Below are 20311 nucleotides of genomic sequence, written 5' to 3'. Positions count from 1 at the left end.
AATATTCTTGTAGGCAAAAAGGAGTTTCTGTTTTATATACAGTATCTTCGATGAAATTTATTTTTACTACCACCAAATTCTTATCAACAACCGCGTCTGTTCAGGTCGTTAAAATCTTTGCGGAGAAAAAAGAAGAAGCTTGAGATCCGGTATAGATTTCCACGCAGTGAATTGTTGAAGGAGGAGGTACAATCTCACAGACTGGGAGTGTCGTGAGCGCATTTCATACCATCACAATGACCGCTGGAGGTCTCACTCTAGAAACAGGCAGAGCTAAGACTTTAATCTATTGCTGTATATGGGTTATACAGCATATACACTAGACTAACCATGCTCTACTATTCAGCCCTCCACCTAAATATGACAGCCTTCTCGTTAGATGTGTAGGCGCGTTTGTTGTACAAATTCAGTCCAGCGCGTCCCAGCGGCAATCTTTACTTTTGATGCACGAGAGTTTAAGGTTTTCAGAACTCTGGGCAGAATCATTTGTAGTATGGCTTCGGATCAAGAAAGGAACAGTCGGCGTGTGAAACAGCTTTTGGGGAAACCTGGAAATGGAAACTGTGCCGACTGCGGAGCTGCGGGTAAGCTGGAGGGGAGTCGCTGTCTGACTCTGACAGATGCTGGACAAAGACATGATTTTAGTGACCTCGCAGCGACTTAAACCTGTTTGTGAATACATTTTATGACCATCCTACTTCTTTGTTATTCCCGTGGGATATTATCAGCTTGAAATAATGAACTCTCTTCGCCACAATTTCACACCGTGCCTCCAGTTCTTTCTCGCAGGGTCGTTGAGTTCTCTTTTCAGACAGTCACGGAATGGTGTGGTTACAATATAAAAGTTGACATAATGAAGACGAAAGAGTGTAAATGTAAAAGTAATGAATTTGAGGAGGGCTCTAAGGAAAAAGTAACTATTGTAATAGTGAATACATGTCTCAGCAGTTAAAAACAATACAAAATATATTTAATATGTATTGTTATTCCTATGTGATGTATATGTTACAGATGTATTCTTCATTGGTTGAGGGTTCAAATATGTATTCATCTGGAGGTTGATTTCCTTTTGCATACTACACATGTGGTCACACACCATGATGGGCACACCTAGTTGGTTTGTTCTTATCATATCGGCAGTCAAGTGCATGGGCATACAAGAAGGGGTAACAAACACAGTCAAACAGGTGTGGCTTGTGAAAAAAGGTCTGTACCCACGTACAATCCTATAGTGAATAATATGAAAAGCAGCAACGCCCTTTTAATTGGAAAGCTGCTGCTAGAGAAAGTTAGGCAAATATTTAACATTGTTTTCTTGAAAAAAAGACTAAATTGACTTCCGTATTATTAATTATCAAAATAGCTGCAGAATATTTTTTTTCTCGTTCTATTGACTAATGAATTAATCAAGTACTGTTTACTTATTTTAAGGGCGTTCGTGCATTTCTGCTTTCCCGACCCTTACATTTCTGTTATATGCCAAATATATGTTTTCATCCTCTTTTTGACTTTGTATGCATCTTGTTGTCTTGGAGACTGACTTCGCAGTTCGACTGGTTGAATGTCTCAACTACAAGAGGCCCACACGATGAGGAGGCGATGGGACTGGCTAGCTACACATCAGATACTTGTCTCTTGTGTGCAGATGCACGTGTGCAGCTTTGTGATTATGCACAAGGAAGTCATATATTTTTTTTTGTTCTCATGCTATTTTTGTAGCACGAGTTCACTAAGTTTTCATGCGCAATGGTTGAAGGGCTGCAGCACGCTCATGCAAACTACGTGACACTGCCTGAGTTCTCTGACTCAGTTACAAAATGACCACCACGTCAGCTGTAATCTCACCTTGCATTGATATGACTAATGAAGATTCGTGCTTTGTGTGTGTTGTGTAGCCATTCACACATTTGCTGCAACCCTTGCCTGTTCTGTGTCGGTTCGGACCTGAATTGAAATGGATTAGCATACTGTATGTTGTCATAACAAAATAATCTGCCATGTTATTTACTCCCTTGGTTTCACTAACAAGGACCACGCCAATAACAGTATGAGTTTTGAGAGGTTTATTAGCAGTGGAATGATTGTTAGATTCAAGAAGCGGAAGGGGTTGAGGGATGAAATAGATACAGGGTAGGGGTAGAGGGATGAAGGGGTGTAGGGTGGAGGGATGATGGGATGTGGGGTAGGGATGAAGAGATGAAGGGATGTGGGGTAGGGGTCGAGGTAGAGGGATGAAGGGTAGGGGAAGAGGGATGAAGGGATGAAGGGTAGGGGAAGAGGGATGAAGGGATGTAGGGTAGAGGGATGAAGGGATGAAGGGATGTGGGGTAGGGATCGAGGTAGAGGGATGAAGGGATGTAGGGTCGAGGGATGAAGGGATGTCAGGAAGAAGAAACGAGGAGAGTTTGTAGAAAGGAGGTTAGGCGATCGATGGGGGACCGTTGATGTCCGGCGGCTGGCGGGAACGGGGGGGACTGGAGACTTTAGGGTGGGGGCCGTCTCTTCGGAAGCTCTGGCGGTGCAGAGTCCCCTGTTGTTCCTGTAATTCTACAAGAGAGAGAGAGAGATAGAGGGAGAGAGAGGACAAAAACGGGGTTGGGGGGAGGGATGTGAAGACAAGAGTCGAAGAGGGAGTGAACGGGTTCGTTGTGCTTAAGTACTCTGTGCAGAGGAAATGAGCGGTGTTCTGGGCGTGGCCCTGTTCCTGAACAAAGTTTATGAAACTACATATAAAAAAAAGAAGAAAAAAAAGTATGCAGTGGATTTATTGTGAAATTCATAATTGCCACGCTGCATTCTCTTGGTCTCCCTTTGAAGAAATGTTTGAACTGGGTGAGAAACTTCTGACCTTTCACTTTAGCAGAAACATAACTGGGTGACATCATGTCACAAAAAAAACAAGTCATTTTTTTCAGTTTATGTTTGCTTTATAGTCAGAGGTCTTCAGTACATGTTTTATTGGGGGAGGCACAGAGGTGTAATGACTCATTTACTGAATGCAAAAGAGTGTGAATGTAACTTGTGAAGGTTGTGTAGGTGTGAATAACGTGTTGCACACACTGGTAACTGATATACAGTAATCATGCCTGTCAATTTCCAATATTCATAAAAAATATTCAGTAGTTGTAGCTGCAGTTTAAATGTATGCATTGCATGTTAAAAACATGCTCATGACAATGGAGATACACACGTACGTCATATATGTATTCATAGTATAGTTTATTACCATTTCTAAGCAGGTGTTGCTAGTTACAGTACCAAAGTACAGTACATCTGGGCTGTTGTGTAAATACTACATTAAAGGAGACATTTTGTAGCGTCTGTGGGCAGAAATAACATCTATGAAACACTACCCTGCCGGGGTGATCCACGCTGAGCCAGCAGTGGTGCCGGGTCGACTCTCTCACTACTGCCGCCAGACTGAAAAATGGAAAGAAAACACCTATCTGGCCTCACACAAACCTAAATACAATTCAGATCTTGACTGACATTCATCCAAATATTGATCACCAGCGAAACTGGGGGAGGGTTTTCTGATCGCTCCTAGGATGTGAACTGAGTTGTTCAATGTAGGTCATGGAGACAAGCTCGAAGATCTCTTTGGGTGAACTGCTTCCTGTGTAGGCTGAAGTGAGTACACTTTGAAAAAGTATTATTTAAGATGCAAAGATAAATGACTTGAGGGAGTAGCTGGCATGTATTTAAAGAGATGGAGAGAAGAAGACAGAATACATAGTTTATCATATGTCTTGTGCTGTTGGTCTTCTCCATGATCTGAAAGAAAGACGACCCCATGGTCTCGCCATGTTGCTTATCTCTGCCATTACCCAGTCTTGACCCTTTCTATCTATACCTGTTTCTGCTCTTTCTGGACCAACACCTCTTGCAAATACTAATTAACTACATGTTATAATTAGGATTCTTAATCCTCACCAGGAATAATGTAAAAAACAACAACTTGTACACATGTCAAAATAGTTTTGTTCTGCCTGTTATAATGTGTCAACCACTGTTACGGTTGTTTGCTGTTTGCTATAGTCAACCTGCTTCAATTATAGCTGAGCCATCAGTGTCTGTTAGAAGGAGGTTCAGGAAAGTTTCAGTGTGAACAGTTATTTTGAGCTCGTGGTTTACGTGTGCATCTACATCTGTCTTTCTCCTGAGTTGCAGATCCGGAATGGGCATCCTACACTCTGGGAGTGTTTGTGTGTCTCACCTGCTCCGCCCTTCATAGAAACATTGTTCAGATCAGCAAAGTGAAATCTATCCTGCTGGATCCCTGGAGCTCCTCGGAGGTGGAGGTAAGACATTGTGTCTGTTGCGTATGTGAAGTGATTTTATTCATACATAACCCTGAAAAAAATTATTATAGTAATAATTATAGTCTGAAACTTGGCTTGAGGTAACGTCTGCACCCTCTGGCCTCGTCCTCACCCATCAGACCATGCTCCACTGTGAGCATCACTCTCTGCCTTCCATTCCTGCAGATACAACCAATATCTTTGTGTGTGTGTGTGTGTGTGTGTGTGTGTGTGTGTGTGTGAGTGGGACCTTTAAGCAGAAGCCAAATACACATGCGCTTACAGGCATTACGCCACCGAGCACACACTAATACACTCAGATATCACTTACAAACATCCGTTTTTCTCTTCCTCCCCTCTGCAGTTTATGGACACTCTGGGTAACAATGCTGCCAAGGCCAAATATGAACAGCTGGTTCCTGCCTTCTACTACTGCCCTACACATAAAGACTGCATGTAAGTGTGTCTTCCTCTGCCCTGCTAAACGTCTGATTCAGGTCACCAATACATCTAAGAGTGATTAGTACATATCTACAGCACAGATGGATACAGTAGAAACTTTTCTTTTTTGTCTGAATTTTGAACAGCCATGGTGGTGAAGGTTATCATACACATCTATTTGTAACTAATGAAGCTGTCTTAAAGGTAAATTTGCATTGTGTAAATAAAGTAAAAATTGAACGTCCTTGTTCTTATCGCTTGTATTGCAAACTAGATATGTTTCCATCAGCAAAAATAGCATCTCAAAATATGAGTACAGAGGATAGACAAGAATACATTTACAGTGTTTTTTGACTGACTCAGATAATCAGCCGTATTTATTTGAGCCAGAGTAAACAGCCGAAGAAATGCAGCAGACTGAGGCCGAGGCTGCGGCTGCATTAGCCGTGCGAGAGGATGTGGCCTGGGTTAATGCTAAAAGTGTTGGTTCTGAGGGACGCTTGCCTGATTCTGCGCATGCACTTTTTATTCCCGGACCAATAGGCTATCCTTAACCGTACTATTAGTCCCTCTGGACAATCTCTCTACTACCATTCTAGCATTAAGACGGAAGTTATTGTTCAGATGGATGCATTCATTGACTTAGGGGAAACAAGTGGTTTTGGTAGCGAGGCTCACTGCAGAAACTCCTGCGTGATAAGAATGCCAAGTTCCTGTGAACAGGAAGCAACAGTTCAGTTCAAGTGTTTCTTCTCAACCGTCCAGTGATATAAAGAAAAAAAAATGTGCTGTGAGGTTTGTTTTAGAATTGACCTCCATCGTGTTTATGAGGGATGATTCTTTAAGGCCGTACAAAGGAAGGGATGATTGAATAAAGACGAGAGAAAAAGGCAAATCCATTATCCACAAAGAGCTTTGAGCATTCAGGGAAGAAAGATATTGTGTGTAGATATTGTGATGCTGCTATGTTGAAGATAACAAAGCAGATTAAGCATGGTGAAATGATGAGGTGAGGAGCAAACTGATGATGCATACACATGCAAGGCGTTTGTTTATGCATGATGCTTTGTGAATGTTAAAGATAATTATGAAGGGAACAGAAAGAGTCCAGATAAATGAGTTTAATAAAGATGGATATCTGGGTCAATATCTATGAATGGCAAGGTAGACACAAGTGATGATTACGAGAAGATGAGCCGTGTCATGTTTGACTGCTTTTGTTCAGAGTTTGAATACAATGTTGTTCTGAGCCTCGACATCCATGTAAGTTAAAGAGACATTTCCAACAAATTAGTCTCAGCATGAAGTAAACATCAAACCCTGGCAGAGCTGAGTGTCTAACGCAAACTTGTCCGCAGGCTCCTGCGAGAACAATGGATCCGAGCCAAGTACGAGAGGAAGGAGTTCCAGTGTGTGGAGAGGCAGGAGCCTTACTCAGCAGGTAAGAATAAAATGCGCCTCTGCCCAGTTATGCCCACAAACACATTATACGTCTTGCTTAGCACCACCTATTTAGCATTGAATGAAATTGAAATGGCATCATCCATTTATCATTACCAACATTCTTGGGTGAAACAGCTGATGAAATCTGAGGGAAAGGAGGCCTTACCTCACACCCCACTTTGCTGTCTCCACTTAAAGGGATAGTTTAATATTTTAGGAAATAAGAAAAATGCAGCATGTAACTACTCTGAAAACTGTTTGTTTATCTGGATCCATAAGATTGTTGCTTGAAAGATGTGACAATATTCTGGGTAATGAATAACTCATGGCTCAGTAGGCACCATCACCCACTGCTCATTTATATGGCCCGGCCCAATTAGCCTGCCAGATAGACTGAGTGCTCGTTCGATGGATAGATGGTGTGTCAGCATGGCTTATGTCACAGAGACAATGAGGGTTGGTCATCAGGGGAAGAAAACTTCAGCTTCTCATGTATCATATTTCCCCCCCCCCTCTGCTCTACCTTCCTGTTTATTGCTTGTCCACACCCACCTCTGTTTCCCCCTAGCCACAGTTTGTTTTACCCTTTCCTCATGGTTCAAACCATTTTGTCATTTGTCTAAGCTCCGTTCCCCACTAAATGTATGTTGCGTAACCCTTATCTCCGTCTCTTGTGCTGAATCATGTGCCTGCGTGACCGTATCAGTCACAAATGACAAATTTCTCTTGCCTTATGACGCCTCATAAAAGAGAGAGAGAGAGAGTGTGGCACCGACCTGACTGCTAATGAGACTCAGCAAATCAATAATGGAGGCCCCCGCAAAGTAACTGGCAGAAATTGACCTTTGACTACAATCCAAGTAAAGCAAGTTAAAGTAGTTGAAACAATTACTCGTTTACCTTTTCCCCCCCTTTTTAAAAACCACCTCCAGTGTTAACCCCTATTTATAAGCAGCATATACATTAACATGTAATAAAGGGTTTATAACAAACGATAAGATATTAGATTTAAGTGTTTATAAATGTACAGTATTTGTCACCAATAACTTATGAATATTTATTTACTGTGTTTTACTATATTGTCATTCAGCACCCACCTATGGGTGCCCAGAGGATGAGTTAAAGTTGTTGACCAATACAATATTAAACACTTACAACTACATTTTAGTTTTATAAACCATGTATCTAGTGTTTAAATACTGCATAGAAATGCAAAAATTGGTGAATGTAAAGTCCAGTTTTGCATGCAGCACTTAATACCACAGAGGTGTGTCTCTCTGATTATAGGCCTTTCTCACGGCAGACGGTTTGACTTGTTAAACACAGGATCTAATAACATGAATCTTATTCTGGTGTTTCAGTGCCATGGATCTCTGGTGTCGTGCATGCTTGCTCACTGACATGGCTGATGTATAAATGTAAGAGGGCCAGCATTGTTTTTCAGTCTGGATCTTATTAAATTGTCCCATCATTGTTATAAGAATACAGAATACAACTTCACAAAATGATTTAGTTTTGAGAAACTCTGCTCTGCTGCAGCCTCTCACAAGGTTTAAGCACAGTCTAAGGGGACAATGAGATGCTGTAAGTATAGTCAGACATGTCTGTTCTTTATGTTCTCCTGATAAAGACATATGGCTTTCTATCATTTTTTTTTTACTGTTTTTCATTTGTGACTTCTGTGCCGGAAACGGAAAGTTGTGCAACAATAGTCAGTTAACCTGATAGAGGTCATGGTTTGTGGCTGCGTTTTTGGACGGACGATTTGAAAGATATTTCTGTGTTACTCCATGCCCTCCCTGTAGAAGTTATATGGGCGGGACTTTCTCTTCAAATTTGTAGCAGAGTGATGTTTATTTCTAGAGCCACAGTGTCAAGTTCACACAGAAGTTTCAACTTCACAACACAGTTCCACTTTAAACAGAGCCATGCTAAGTTCTATCAGGGTTAGAATTGAGCAACCTTGCAGGAAGAAAAATGATAGAAAAATAAAAAATCTCCCTTCAAGGTTTAATCTCTACTTAAAGGTAGACAAGATAAAGCCCTATTGTCCGAGTCTTATGACTGTCAAACCCTTCCACTCTGCCTCTGTCTTTGTCCCTCTCTGTCAAAGGCCTCTTGTGTTGTGCTGTGCAGAGGTTTAGGAGCATGTGGCTGTGTGTCTCTGCCACGGAGGAAGAATAGCCTCTTTTGTGTACTCTATATAACATTCCATGTAACATTGCTCCTATTTTATGCCAGGAAAATTTAGCAGCGAGACACAGTGGTCAAAAACTGCCTTTAGTCTCCCAAGTGTTTGCAAATATTTGACATCCTGTTTTAACAGTGAATGAATTATCTTGTTCTCCATAGTGTTGTGTTGTTGTGGACAGTTTGACCCCTCCCCCCCCCCCCCCCTCACAGCAGCGGAGAAAAACAAATGTCAGAATCATGAATAATTGATGAAACTATTGCTCAACCAGAAGTTTACTGCAGCCCAGACCAGTCGATGACGACTTTATTACTGGATGAAAGAGATAAGGTGGTGCAGGTGGACCAGAGGACAAACTTTAAAGTGTTTGTTAGTTCCAATTTCCCTGAGGAAAGTGGAACTATTCTGGCACATTTTCCTTTGCCGCCCTTTGCTTTTAATCACATTACACTTTAGCTCATAACCGTACCAGCATTTGAATGAGGCACTTTACTTTCAATGGAAATGCTTTTATTGTACAGATCCTCGCAGGGGAAGTGTTTTATAGGTTGTTTCTAATGTAGTCTGCTATTTAGAGATTTCCATGTAGTCAGAAGAAAACAGTTATGTGTTACATACTGTATGTGAGGTTGAGAGTTGGCATCAAATGGGATTATTGCTATTATATATATAAGTCAAAATCAAACACTTTTCAAGCCTTTTCAAGGATTATTTCTAAGCTTTGGTGAATTACATATCTATATTCAGTACATACATTATCTCACTTCATCACGTTAAATCAGATGTTATTGTATCATGAACAAAGTATGAGAAATATAATAAATACCACCTCCATTCAAATTGTAACTAAAACTACACTAAAGAATAGAAAAAGACATAGAAGACAAAACGAGAATCAAAGAACAAAAAGCTGAAAAGTGGTAAAAGTCTCTTGATAATAATAAACCTAGAGCCTTGCAACAGTTTTCAGTTGTGGTAATTGCAGTGCACAGTGCTGCCGGATTGATAACATCTTTTGAACTAAAAGTAGCTTCTGTGATCGTGCAAAGAAATGTTCTGATGCCAAATATGCCAAAACCGAATAAAGATCGAGTTTATTATCGTATGAAATCCTGTTCTTAGATATTTCTGTTGAATATTGTCATATTGCTGATTTGCGCATGTTAAGTATAAGTTTGTGTGTCTGTGTGTTGTTTGGATGTGCACAGGGCAATGCCAATGCATTTCTTTTCTGAAGTGTTGTTTCTGTTGGCTCACAGTGGGTTTTGTCAGAGAGGCCAGTGTCAGGAACAGGCCCGGGAACGGAGCCAACACGATCTATGTGTGTAGGGGACTGTTTGATATCAAGTTTTAGAAGAGATTAAAAATGACGGAGCCTACACTGGCACTGATCGGACTGTTAGTTGTGACACAATGGTGCTTTGGTGGTTGTCTAAAGGCCTGTAGAGGAAGCCATCAGTTGAAGCTGAATTATGTATGTGCAGTAAAAACAGAGGTGCTTCCTCCCACCACTGCTGAGCTGCTGTATAGTGACATACTGTAAGCTAAAAGTGAGCACACACACTTACACACCCTCATATTACAGCTGCTTGTAATAGGATTTTCAGCGGTCTCCTCCAGCATTGTTTCTGGATAAGTGTCCTGTGTGATATTCTCACTCTTGAATGACCACTGCTGCATAAAGTAATGAAAGATTACTGTGTTAGTGCACTCTCAATGTGCTGGATAAATGGGCACAATTTGAATGGGTTTTATGACGACCAATACGTAAAGACATATACATGCGAAGCATCAGCATTAATTTGAGCTAATTTACCAAGAAAATGTTGTGGGGCTAATTCAAGGGAAGGAAGTTGCCCACTTGGTTCGGGGAATGATAATATCGTTCATGACTATTAGCCTAAAGCTTCCGTAATCGATATTTTTACATAATGGATCTAAAGCCTTTGTGTCCCTTCAGCTCTACAGTGCGTTGGAGAGTTTAGGTTTCCAGCAAACTCGCCAAATGGCAGTCAAAGATAGCAACTATACCATAGCAGAGTATTTAGCAACTAAAGACAGACTAATGATTATTGGATGTATATTCTTTGGGTGGCCGGGAACACGAATACGCTGAAGTTGTTCTGTCTGCTGGATGTGTAAATGGCTTGCTAACAGGTTAGCCATATGAACTTAAGAAAATGATATGACAATGTTGTGTTTACAGCTTGTTCTGCTGCCCACTGCCCCAAAAAAAACAACTTCTGCTACCTTAAATATTACTAAATAATAATGAGGCTTACCATAGCTTGATATCATAGTGACATTTGTGAATTTCTCCTCTGAGTGAATGTTGTAAAAATGTCTGTCTTTTCTCTGTTTTTTCTCTTGTTACTGCTCCGTGTTGAACGGGACCCTTGCGCTCTTTTCCCTGCAGGCTACAGAGAGGGCTTTATATGGAAAAGAGGCAGAGACAATGGACAGTACCTCAGCCGAAAATTTATTCTGTCCGAACGGGAAGGTGTTTTGAAGTACTTCAACAAACACGATGTGAGTGTTCCCTCACACCTTTTTTAAAAACCGAATTTGATCTGCCTTTGATTAAAAAAAAAAATCTCCCTCTATAGAAACGTCTTGATTTTTCTGGTGGAATCTGGAGATCCCATTTAACTCCCATTTCAAAATGTTGCTTATTACTATGTTTATAAGTACAAGACCATGGTTATCTCTCATTTTAAAAATCACAGTGGTAAAACATGTCACAGTGTGTTAACCGAGATATGGTAAACTTCTGCATTGTTTTCTATTCCATGTAGAGCATGTTTGAGGGAGATGGAAGGAGAAACCAAGACAAACCATCGACTGTCCATCTTCTAAACATATCATTCTTTTCTGCAGGCCAGAGAGCCCAAAACGATAATGAAGATCAATACTGTGAATGCCACTTTCCAGCCAACAAAAATCGGCACTGCCCAGGGCCTGCAGATAACTTATTTGAAGGACAACAGCACTCGGAATATCTTTGTTTACCATGAGGATGGAAAGGTGGGGTGCAGCGACTTTCTGTTTGGTGTTTTAAGTGGGAAAAAAAAAGAAGAGCCAGAGTGTTTCTCAGGATTCAGGAAAAGGTATACATGTCCCTCTGGTGGACATAGTTTGCCATTACAAATAAGAGAAGTTTACTTTTATAATCCTTAATAAAATAAGGCTTCGTAAAACTCATACAACATCTGAAATAATACGGTGAGAATATGCTACGTCCTCAAGATGGGGCACATCTCCCTCGGGTTTAGAGCTTTGAAAAGACATTTTGTCTTTGTCATTGGAGGTTATTATGGAGTATCAGGGCTGGTGATGCATGTGTGAGGAAAAGGTATTTCAGAAAAACTCCGTCACTGAACTTCCTGATGCCCTGTCTTGAAGGAAATGGTGGACTGGTTCAATGCCATCAGAGCAGCCAGGTTTCACTATCTTCAGGTGGCTTATCCTGGAGCATCCACCTCTGAAGTGAGTACATGCATGCACACACAATGCATGAAGATACAAAAGCATTTTTTTTGTATATTGTCTTGGGGGAGATTACTTACTTACAATACAAAAAATAATAGTAATAGTTCAACACACACACAGTTTATCAGTGACTAAGTATTTGCTCTTTGTTTGTCCAGTTGTTGCCAAAGGTAACCAGGAACTACATAAAGGAGGGTTACATGGAGAAGACTGGTCCAAAAGTAAGGCATTGATCTGATGTTGTTACATTACTTTTCCACAACGTGATTTATATGTTAAGGAGATATGCAAAACCTATAACAGTGTCTTGCAGAGCATGAAAGCAAAGTTGTTTATTTGACATTTGGTAAATGGACTTGTACTTGTACAGCGCCGTTCTAGTCTTCCGACCACTCAAAGCACTTTTACGCTACATGTCATTCACACCCATTGATACACTGATGGCAGGGGCTGCCCATCAGGACTAACTAATCATTCACGTCACATGTAAACCGAAAGCACTGCCTTCGGGAGCAATTTGTAGCTATACTGTATGAATTGGCCTCTGTGTTCTGTCCCACAGCACACAGAGGGCTTCAAGAAGAGATGGTTTACGATGGATGACAGGAGGCTCATGTACTTCAAAGATCCACTGGTACACTTATTTCTACCATGTATTAGTCTCTGCGTATTCTTTAAGGGGGTGCGCTATAATTCAATGTCAAATAACTTTCCCTTTTAGACAAATAGCTTTCCATCTAAATGTATCTAGATTTTGGCTTTAGCTCCTTTAATGAAAACTATAAATGTGTGTTTATGTTTCATTCAACAACACTGAATTTGATTCAAGATGATTAAACTATGCGCTTCTCCCTCTGCTGCCAGGATGCTTATGCACGAGGCGAGGTGTTCATTGGCTGTAAGGAAAACAGCTACACTGTGCTTCCCGGCCTCCCCCCGAACACTCAAGGCTACCATTGGCAGTTTGGAATTACAATCGTGACCCCAGACAGGAAGTTCCTATTTGCGTGCGAGACCGACGAGGATCAGAAAGACTGGATGGCAGCATTTCAGACTGTTATCAACAGACCGATGCTGCCTCAGGAGTATGCAGGTAAACTGAACACCCGAGCAGTCATTATTTATCTCTTTTCTTCTCAATTTATGAGTCCGATATATACGTTGTTTCCATTCTCTTTGCAGTAGAGGCCTATTTTAAGCACAAACCATGACTGTCTGAGTGCTTGAAGATCTGTTGCAGGGAATGAAGCTGGACGAACACAAGGACCTGGGATACGTACTTGATATCTCATAATGGAAGTCTTTATAAAGACTTAAGTATGTCAGAGAAAAATACCTTAAGGTGAGCTAGTTACTATTCCCCCAGTGACTCCTCTACTCCATCTACCATCCAGCTCAACCTCATTATGTGACTGACCCATTTCTTAGGGAGTACGAATCCCTCCTAATCTCATGAATGTTAGCCTAACTTACTCGTCTGTGTCGTGATGCCACTTACATACCTGAAAGAGGTCCGTCATCCTGACCTGAATGTTTGTAGAAATCAGATTTTTTTGCTGCTCAGATGTGTTTGTCTGTTTTCAGTAACATAATAAGTATGCAGATGCTCACATTTATTCCATGTATGAGTACAATGATATTTAATTCTCACTGTATTTATTTTTTTAACTGTCAAATTTGCTATATACAGCTTGTGATGCTATATTGCCAAGCACTGCAGGTATAATACGTTTTTTTTTTTTGGTTGCTGTTTTGTACATATTCAAGCAGCTGAATGTTAACTGGTTTGTGAAATGTGTATGATCACATTTAACGATTGGCTTGCATTCCTTTGTCTCCTTTTTTTGTAAAAACTGTATGAAAGTAGTGATCCACTTCAGCATTTACTTCCATGTGGTATATTTATCCAGCAGATGGAGACAGAGGAGAGGGTTTAAACTCACTATGACCCCCGCCTACACAAACGCCAGGAGCTCATTAGGCTCATCAAATCAGTGACTGCAGTGAAACGGAAATGTTGTCACTATTAAAAGGGGTAAAGCCACGTTACTTTCTGTTTTTATTTTAGTTATCTTTCAGATACAAGAAATGAGTTGCACATTGAAAAGTAGTAAAGCCAAAAACCCAATACGTTACTGTGAACATCAAGATAGGAAAAACATGAAAATGTACAGTAAACACTATACAGGGATATCCAGTTTCTATGACTAACATTAAGTCTACCAAAGCAACAGTCATATAGAAAAGAGGCCTATGCTTCTTTTATTAAGACCTGGTTAAATATGGTTAACATATTATAAGAAATGCACTGGTCAAAATGTTTTTAAGAAAACATGGCACAATATACCCCATTTATATATTCATGATTGCAAAAATTTAAAGCAGCCTACTGATGTTTGCACATTTGACTAAAAATTGAACATTAAAAATGAAGAAATATAAACATCTGTGTGTTGTATGCAATACTTTGGTTAACATTACCAACATACTGTTAGTCGTTATTTCCTCAAATACCCCCCTAAAACCTCACTCATACTTTAATTTACCATCTAAAGTGATATTCTTCCAAATACAAACTTTTTTTTTTACAGGAAGAAAAAAAGTGTTTACATCACGTTTGTCAAATCAGGTTTCAAAACTAAAGACTATATAAACAAGAAGAAGAGAGGTTGCATCAGAGCTCTCCAAGACTCAACATCGATCCTCTAATATTGAAATAATCCCCAAAATGTTTAAGGTTCTATGACGCATGCACTGCCATGTCTCTGATGGTTTGTTTCAACTACTGTATACTTTGATTTATCATCTAGCATGAATTCAAATTTAATAAAAGAATAATTGTAGCTAATGATGCTATTCTGTACTTCATATGGTTGCATACAAAATAGCAAACATCAATTGCCAGACATATTCCAAGTGAGACATATCCCCAAATATCCACAGCTGAATCATGGAAATGGTTGGATTGAGTTTATGCTGGTGAGCTCCAAAGAGCCTGTTGAATTACTGACATGAACACTGAACCATGGACAGAACAAGCATCACTATACACTCAACGACTTTACAGGAAAACGTATCTTGCAAAAAACATAAATTCTGGTGCGAGAACTTCCCATCACAATAACATAACCACACCAGGTAATGCAAAAGGTAGGTTTCCGATTCAACGCTTGGGTTTAAAATATCATGCGGCTACAGTAATGGAAGAAATGAATGACTCCATTAATAGGTTAATAACTAAGGTGTGGAGTGTCTAACATGTCTTTTCGCAAACCATAACCTGGGGCTACATTCACAGCTGCAGAAGGAGGTGGATGAGGACAAGCAGGACATATGAAATAGAGTAGGGCAGCGAGATGAGTGCAGGACAACAGAGGGAGGATGTGTGGACTGAGACAGGGAGGTTTTGAGAGGGTAGAAACAAAACGGCAAAGATATTTATACCTCGCTGGAGCCGACTCCTCATCTTTGATCTCGCCAGATATGAACACATACGGTATGAACATAAGTGATCCACGCGCACACACGCACACACACACGCACACACACACTCAGATCCAGAAAATGACAAGGGCAGGCTCTAAGACCTGCAGCAGCTTGTGCTCTTCATCTCCTTGTTTACGTACTCCTGGAGCTTAAACTTCTCACTGGGCTCCTTCGTAGACCGGTGCTTCAGCTCCCTGAGACAAAGGTAAAATGAGGTTAAACATCATAAATCATAAACACTGCAAATGATCAGTTTGTCTTAAGATACTCCAAACATTTTCATTCATAACATCTACATCATGTATTGTATTTTCGACAAAGTACATACGTACATATAAGTACATGTACTGATAATTGACTTTACAGTGAAGTAGGACATAACTTTGCATATTCATAGATTCTGGATTTTCCAATGAGGGAGAAGGAGTAAATATAAAAACAATCTATCAGACACACATTATTATTCCTTGCTATTGTTATGTGGGGAACAGCGAGCAAGTTCACCTTTAATTAGGAGGTTTTGGTTAAACTATCCACAAGGTCAAAAATAAACTTTTACATCTTAAAAATTCTTCATGCCAGTAAAGTGCCGTCACGTAATCTTCTTCATGGTTTAATATTCCAATATTTCGTCGATTAAGAAGACAACATCAGACTGATCCGCAACACTTGCAGAGAGAATGATACTCACTTAGCCACAGCAGTGAAAGCCAGCTCTACATTTAGACCTGACCTGGCGCTGGTCTCCATGAAGGGAACTCCGAACTCCTGCAGAGTCAAAGTTATGACAATTAAAGACATGCATGTTAATTTAACACTTTTCAACTTGCTGCTGCCTGCAAGGTATGCTACAAAAACTTGAAATAAAGGCTGTTGACTGATGATATAGAAATGTACAGCAGAACTTTACAGCACAATAGTGAACTAGTATATTCTTCATCCAGCACAGATGTGATGAATTTGTCTCCCAGCTTTTCCTCTTGCAGGGGAATTTGTCTCAGCCCACAGTGATGACAACTGATGTGCTTTTTCTTCCCTCCCAGACTGAGTCTTAAGTTACATAGCGGCAGTTTAGTGCTCCCGCTTCTGGGGAGAATCGTTTGGCTGTCTGCCATTTGTTTGGTGTGCCATGCTACAAAGGAGATTAATAAAAAGAAAATTCTGCTCTTTGTTTCAGTGCTTTGTATTTGTAGCCAGCAGGAATATGAAACTGACAGACATGGGGAATGAATCTTCTGCAGAAGGTCATAAAACTATACATGATGACACAGAAGGCAGGAATCTATACAATACATCTTCATTATAAAATGTTAATTGATTGTAGAGGGGGGCAAATCTGAGCTGTCTGGCCGTTGTGTCTTATCTATCTTTTTTTGTTTGCAGGTGGTACATTGTCTAGATAATTTCTTTCTGTAATACTCAAAATCTTCTCATCTGTCAAAGAAATTCAATCAGCCATTCAAATACTGTTGGAAAATGACATGGAAGGAGAAATCATGGGTCACATACGAGGCCTTGATCTTCCTAGAATAAAAACTTTTTGGTCATGCACGATGTAGGTTCGCAGCTGTAGCATCTGGACATTGAAAGTTGTGCCCATATTTTTTGTACATTTTCAATAATTCACCTTTGCAAGCCTCTCCCCATCTTCTCTCTTCACCACCCTCTCATGAGTGGCATCAGCCTGGTGAGACAGGGAAAACAAGGTCACACACGCGCACATCGTGCACCAACAGCGGTGCTTAAACCACGACATCCACCCACGCGATTTGCAGATCTGCTTGCTATTTGTCCACAGTTTTCATACAAGTCTTCCCTGGTGTTCGAGTCTGATGGCAGCTAATGAGTCCAGACTGACTCTCAGGATGCTAATGAAGCGCCGATAAGGAGTGTGGGGGACTGAAACAAGACAGAGCTCCGAGGCAGAGACATCTGTTCAGAAGAAGGGATGTGAATGGCAGTTATAGAAAAAAAAAACGTGTAAAACTAGTATTAGCAAAATAGCAGGTTGAGATGTTGACAGATGTTTGTGTGCTTGAAAGCAACAATAATAAGTGTCCTTAAATTAAATGTTATCAGGCAGAAAGTCACCAATAATTAACTGACTGAGCTTCAAGTTGGTTTGGTAAATTATTTTTTAATGAAGTTGAAGCTTTAACATAATACAGCGCTTGATGTTGTGCATGTGTGTATTAGAGCTGGATATTGTTAGTGATGCCAATAAAGCAACTGAGTTTTGGAACCGATATAAAAACAATATATTTTTGGATACCTTACATTGAGAAGCATGAAAATAAGTTTTGTCCTTTTTAAAGATAATACAGGAAGCCAAACATCTTAAAAGGATAAGGCTGGTCATATTCTACATTGTTTTGTCAGGCTGTAATCAATAGAGGCGTTAGCCTACGTCAATACTTTCCCTATCCTGACTGTCACTCAGCCTAACGCCCATTGGTTCCAACTGAAGACGAAAATATTAAAAAATGTCTCAAGTGTATCAAAAGTATACTTTTATGTATATATTTATATTTTCTGAACAGCTGGGCACTGTCATTTTTTATAAAAATAATAATCACACAGGAGAAAATAGTGTATTTGTTGGGGTCTATTTCTAACTCTCTGGGGAATATTTACAGTGCCTCAAAATAAACTTAAGTGCCCAAATTCAACATATTTTTCCAGAAAGCAATTCTTAATAAAACCTTGAAAAACCTATTAAAGCCTTAGACTATCTGACACGTGGTACTCGGGTCCAATCTGACCCGTTTTCAGTTTATTTCAACGCACAAAAGTTATTTCTGGAATATAGAACACAACACTATCAGCTCTTTGGACAGGCAGACTGTGAGGAAAATAAATCATTTAACTGTTACTTTGAAAAAAAAGAAAGAGATTAACTAAAAATGGCGTGTGCAAAAGTAGCCTATGGAAGTAAAGCGCGTCATGTCAGCTGATTAATTGGCTATCGGCTTTTTCTTGCTCCAATCTACCGCTGTTATATGGGCCTTTAAATATCCAATATCGGTCGACCGCTAATATATAAATATAAATAATACATCTATAAATATTCTAGTATATTCTTTGTTTCATTAACAACAATGCCTTGCCTTGTTTCCAAGCAGCATGAGCACCACATCTTGTTGGGCGTACTCATGGATCTCAGTCAGCCATGCCTGGTGACAACACAGCACAAGGAGACAAGAGAGGGAGAGGAGAAGCTGTTAGACAAGTAGAAGGACATTATGAGTGTGACAACCTAAAAAAGGAACAACCTGAGATATGAGACAAGAATCAAGAAACATAAAAAGTGCTTCGGGAAGAGAACATCTTGTCTTGGATAAAAGTATGTGAGAAAGTGTAACAAACAGTTAAATCAACACGGTCTGCTCCTTCCTGCCTTAACTACAGTAAGTAGAGAAAGATATAACTTTATAGGTGAACAAACACTTGGCAGTATGAGCTCCGACAGCACCTGAACCATCCATCCACGGTTAGTGAATTAGCTCCGACAGACACCTGCAAACCCCTCCTGCTGAAATAATATCCCTCATCTCAGCACAGAGCTTAATTGTACCCACAGTGAATTACTCCACATGGTATTTCTAAGTGGCAGGTGATCAATCCGCCTTTCCTTAAGCAGTCCTACTCCAGAGCCGTTTCTCCTCTAACCGCTCCCTTGTAAGTAATTAATGACTCTGTTTGTAAAGGGATTTCACCGGGATCACGTCAAGCCAAAGGTCATGTTAAAGAACAGGAGATGAGATGGGGAACGTGTCGTCACTGCTGCCTGTAAATATCAGAGTGGTTAAGGAAGTCTATGCATGTGTCAATTGGAATAATCATCATGAACAGAAGGTAATGCTTCAAAATGTATTAAAAAAAAGTAAGAATATGAACTTATTGTCCCTATGCTGTCCACAGCATTTCTCACAAAGCGATCTGGAATGAATCCACGCCATCTTTCAAACCTTCTCCTCTATTCTAGTCTTCATCTGTAGTCAAACCATCCCACATCCAAACGCTGGAGCTCCGGGCCTTCTCCCATCAACTCCAAATCCAACAGAATGATGCATGGCAGCTCACATGATTCGCATTGAATGGCCATCGCTCACACATAGGTGCTTTTAAATAAAACATCTGTATATTGGAGTTATTTTCAGACTATTCTGCATTTTGTCTTTTGTCCTCTTAACCAATCATATCGTGTTGCTTTGAAATCATTGCTGAATAACCTTTGCAATTTGATGTGCTTTGGATTTAACGAGGTCGGAGAGGTTTGATTGTTTGGGCGACCAGGCAGTCGCCCTGAGGTTCTTTAAAAAGGGCTTCACCAGTGAGGAGCGGAGGGCCGAGTGAGAGGGACATTTAAAGACGTCTAGAGAAAGGTCCGGCCGAGCCCTCTACATTTATGAGATAACCGAGACATGATGAGGTTGGGTTGTTTGAATTTGCATCACCAGTGCTCTTCAACATGTTGCATGTGAATAATAACCTGCTTTATGCATAATTCAGATTTTTGTGGATGTTTCCCATCATTCACATGTTGCTCAGCCAGGTTAACTGTTTGTCCTCCATTTCACATCAACTCAGAAGTGAAACCGTAAATGTTGACTTCAGTGGCCTCAGCGTTTACTTCTTGATGCCAGCGTGCTGCGTGCTGCGTCTTTGTTATTGTTCTTTTGCACATGCGGTTCAGTTTAGGACCGTGACCAGTTTCACACTGGAATCTGATATCTGCTACATTAAAGAATAACGTGAACAGCCAAACAAAAAGATCGGATCGGCAACAAACGCTTGCAGTGTGAACGTAGTCTAATATAATCAGCGGCCATGGCTGAAAGAACTGGGCTGGGTTCATCTTTTATTAAAAGACTCTGGTCAAACGCTTAGGGAGCCAAGTGTGAGTGACAATGTGGCACGGTGGAAGAGCAGGTAATCCATTTCTCTGCTCATTGCCCTG

The 20311-nt window shown here is 40.4% G+C and overlaps 2 protein-coding genes across 3 annotated transcripts in view; one reads left to right on the top strand and one right to left on the bottom strand.

The window, feature by feature from the left end:
• The first annotated feature begins 249 nt into the window (after positions 1-249).
• Positions 250-14713, top strand: LOC142944808 (arf-GAP with dual PH domain-containing protein 1-like). 2 transcript variants are annotated; one of them, XM_076085946.1, is made up of 11 exons: positions 250-584; positions 4171-4301; positions 4666-4757; positions 6101-6183; positions 10793-10905; positions 11254-11400; positions 11779-11862; positions 12024-12086; positions 12428-12499; positions 12730-12958; positions 13051-14713. In XM_076085946.1, exons 1-11 carry the CDS (start codon positions 380-382, stop codon positions 13074-13076), a joined length of 1245 nt encoding a protein of 414 aa, XP_075942061.1. In that variant the 5' UTR covers positions 250-379; the 3' UTR covers positions 13077-14713. The 2 variants fall into 2 exon arrangements, with proteins under 2 accessions (XP_075942061.1, XP_075942060.1); XM_076085945.1 differs by having other exon boundaries at positions 252-584; positions 13048-14713.
• A 732-nt stretch (positions 14714-15445) lies between these two features.
• Positions 15446-20311, bottom strand: part of LOC142944810 (ras-related protein Rab-26-like) — a 35716-nt gene continuing 30850 nt past the window's right edge. Inside the window, exons 6-9 of the mRNA XM_076085948.1 lie at positions 18459-18524; positions 16979-17035; positions 16043-16119; positions 15446-15545 (exon numbers count right to left, since the gene is read on the bottom strand). Coding sequence (XP_075942063.1) covers positions 15446-15545; positions 16043-16119; positions 16979-17035; positions 18459-18524 — 300 coding nt within the window. The remainder of the gene's footprint in view (positions 15546-16042; positions 16120-16978; positions 17036-18458; positions 18525-20311) is intronic.

Source organism: Anarhichas minor, unplaced genomic scaffold (assembly GCF_050575085.1).
Source record: "Anarhichas minor isolate MPS153535 unplaced genomic scaffold, ASM5057508v1 ptg000007l, whole genome shotgun sequence".
NCBI lineage: Eukaryota > Metazoa > Chordata > Actinopteri > Perciformes > Anarhichadidae > Anarhichas > Anarhichas minor.
The sequence above is the reverse complement of the archived record's forward strand: the minus strand, read 5'-3'. Positions and strand labels throughout refer to the sequence as shown.

Bases quoted from the DNA above. Each gene is read 5' to 3' on its own strand.
- LOC142944808 (XM_076085945.1), top strand. From the start codon at position 380: ATGTGTAGGCGCGTTTGTTGTACAAATTCAGTCCAGCGCGTCCCAGCG. The intron at 11,401-11,778 runs GTGGGGTGCAGC...CCTGTCTTGAAG, and splicing joins TTTACCATGAGGATGGAAAG to GAAATGGTGGACTGGTTCAA. The intron at 12,959-13,047 runs GTAAACTGAACA...TTCTCTTTGCAG, and splicing joins GCTGCCTCAGGAGTATGCAG to TAGAGGCCTATTTTAAGCAC.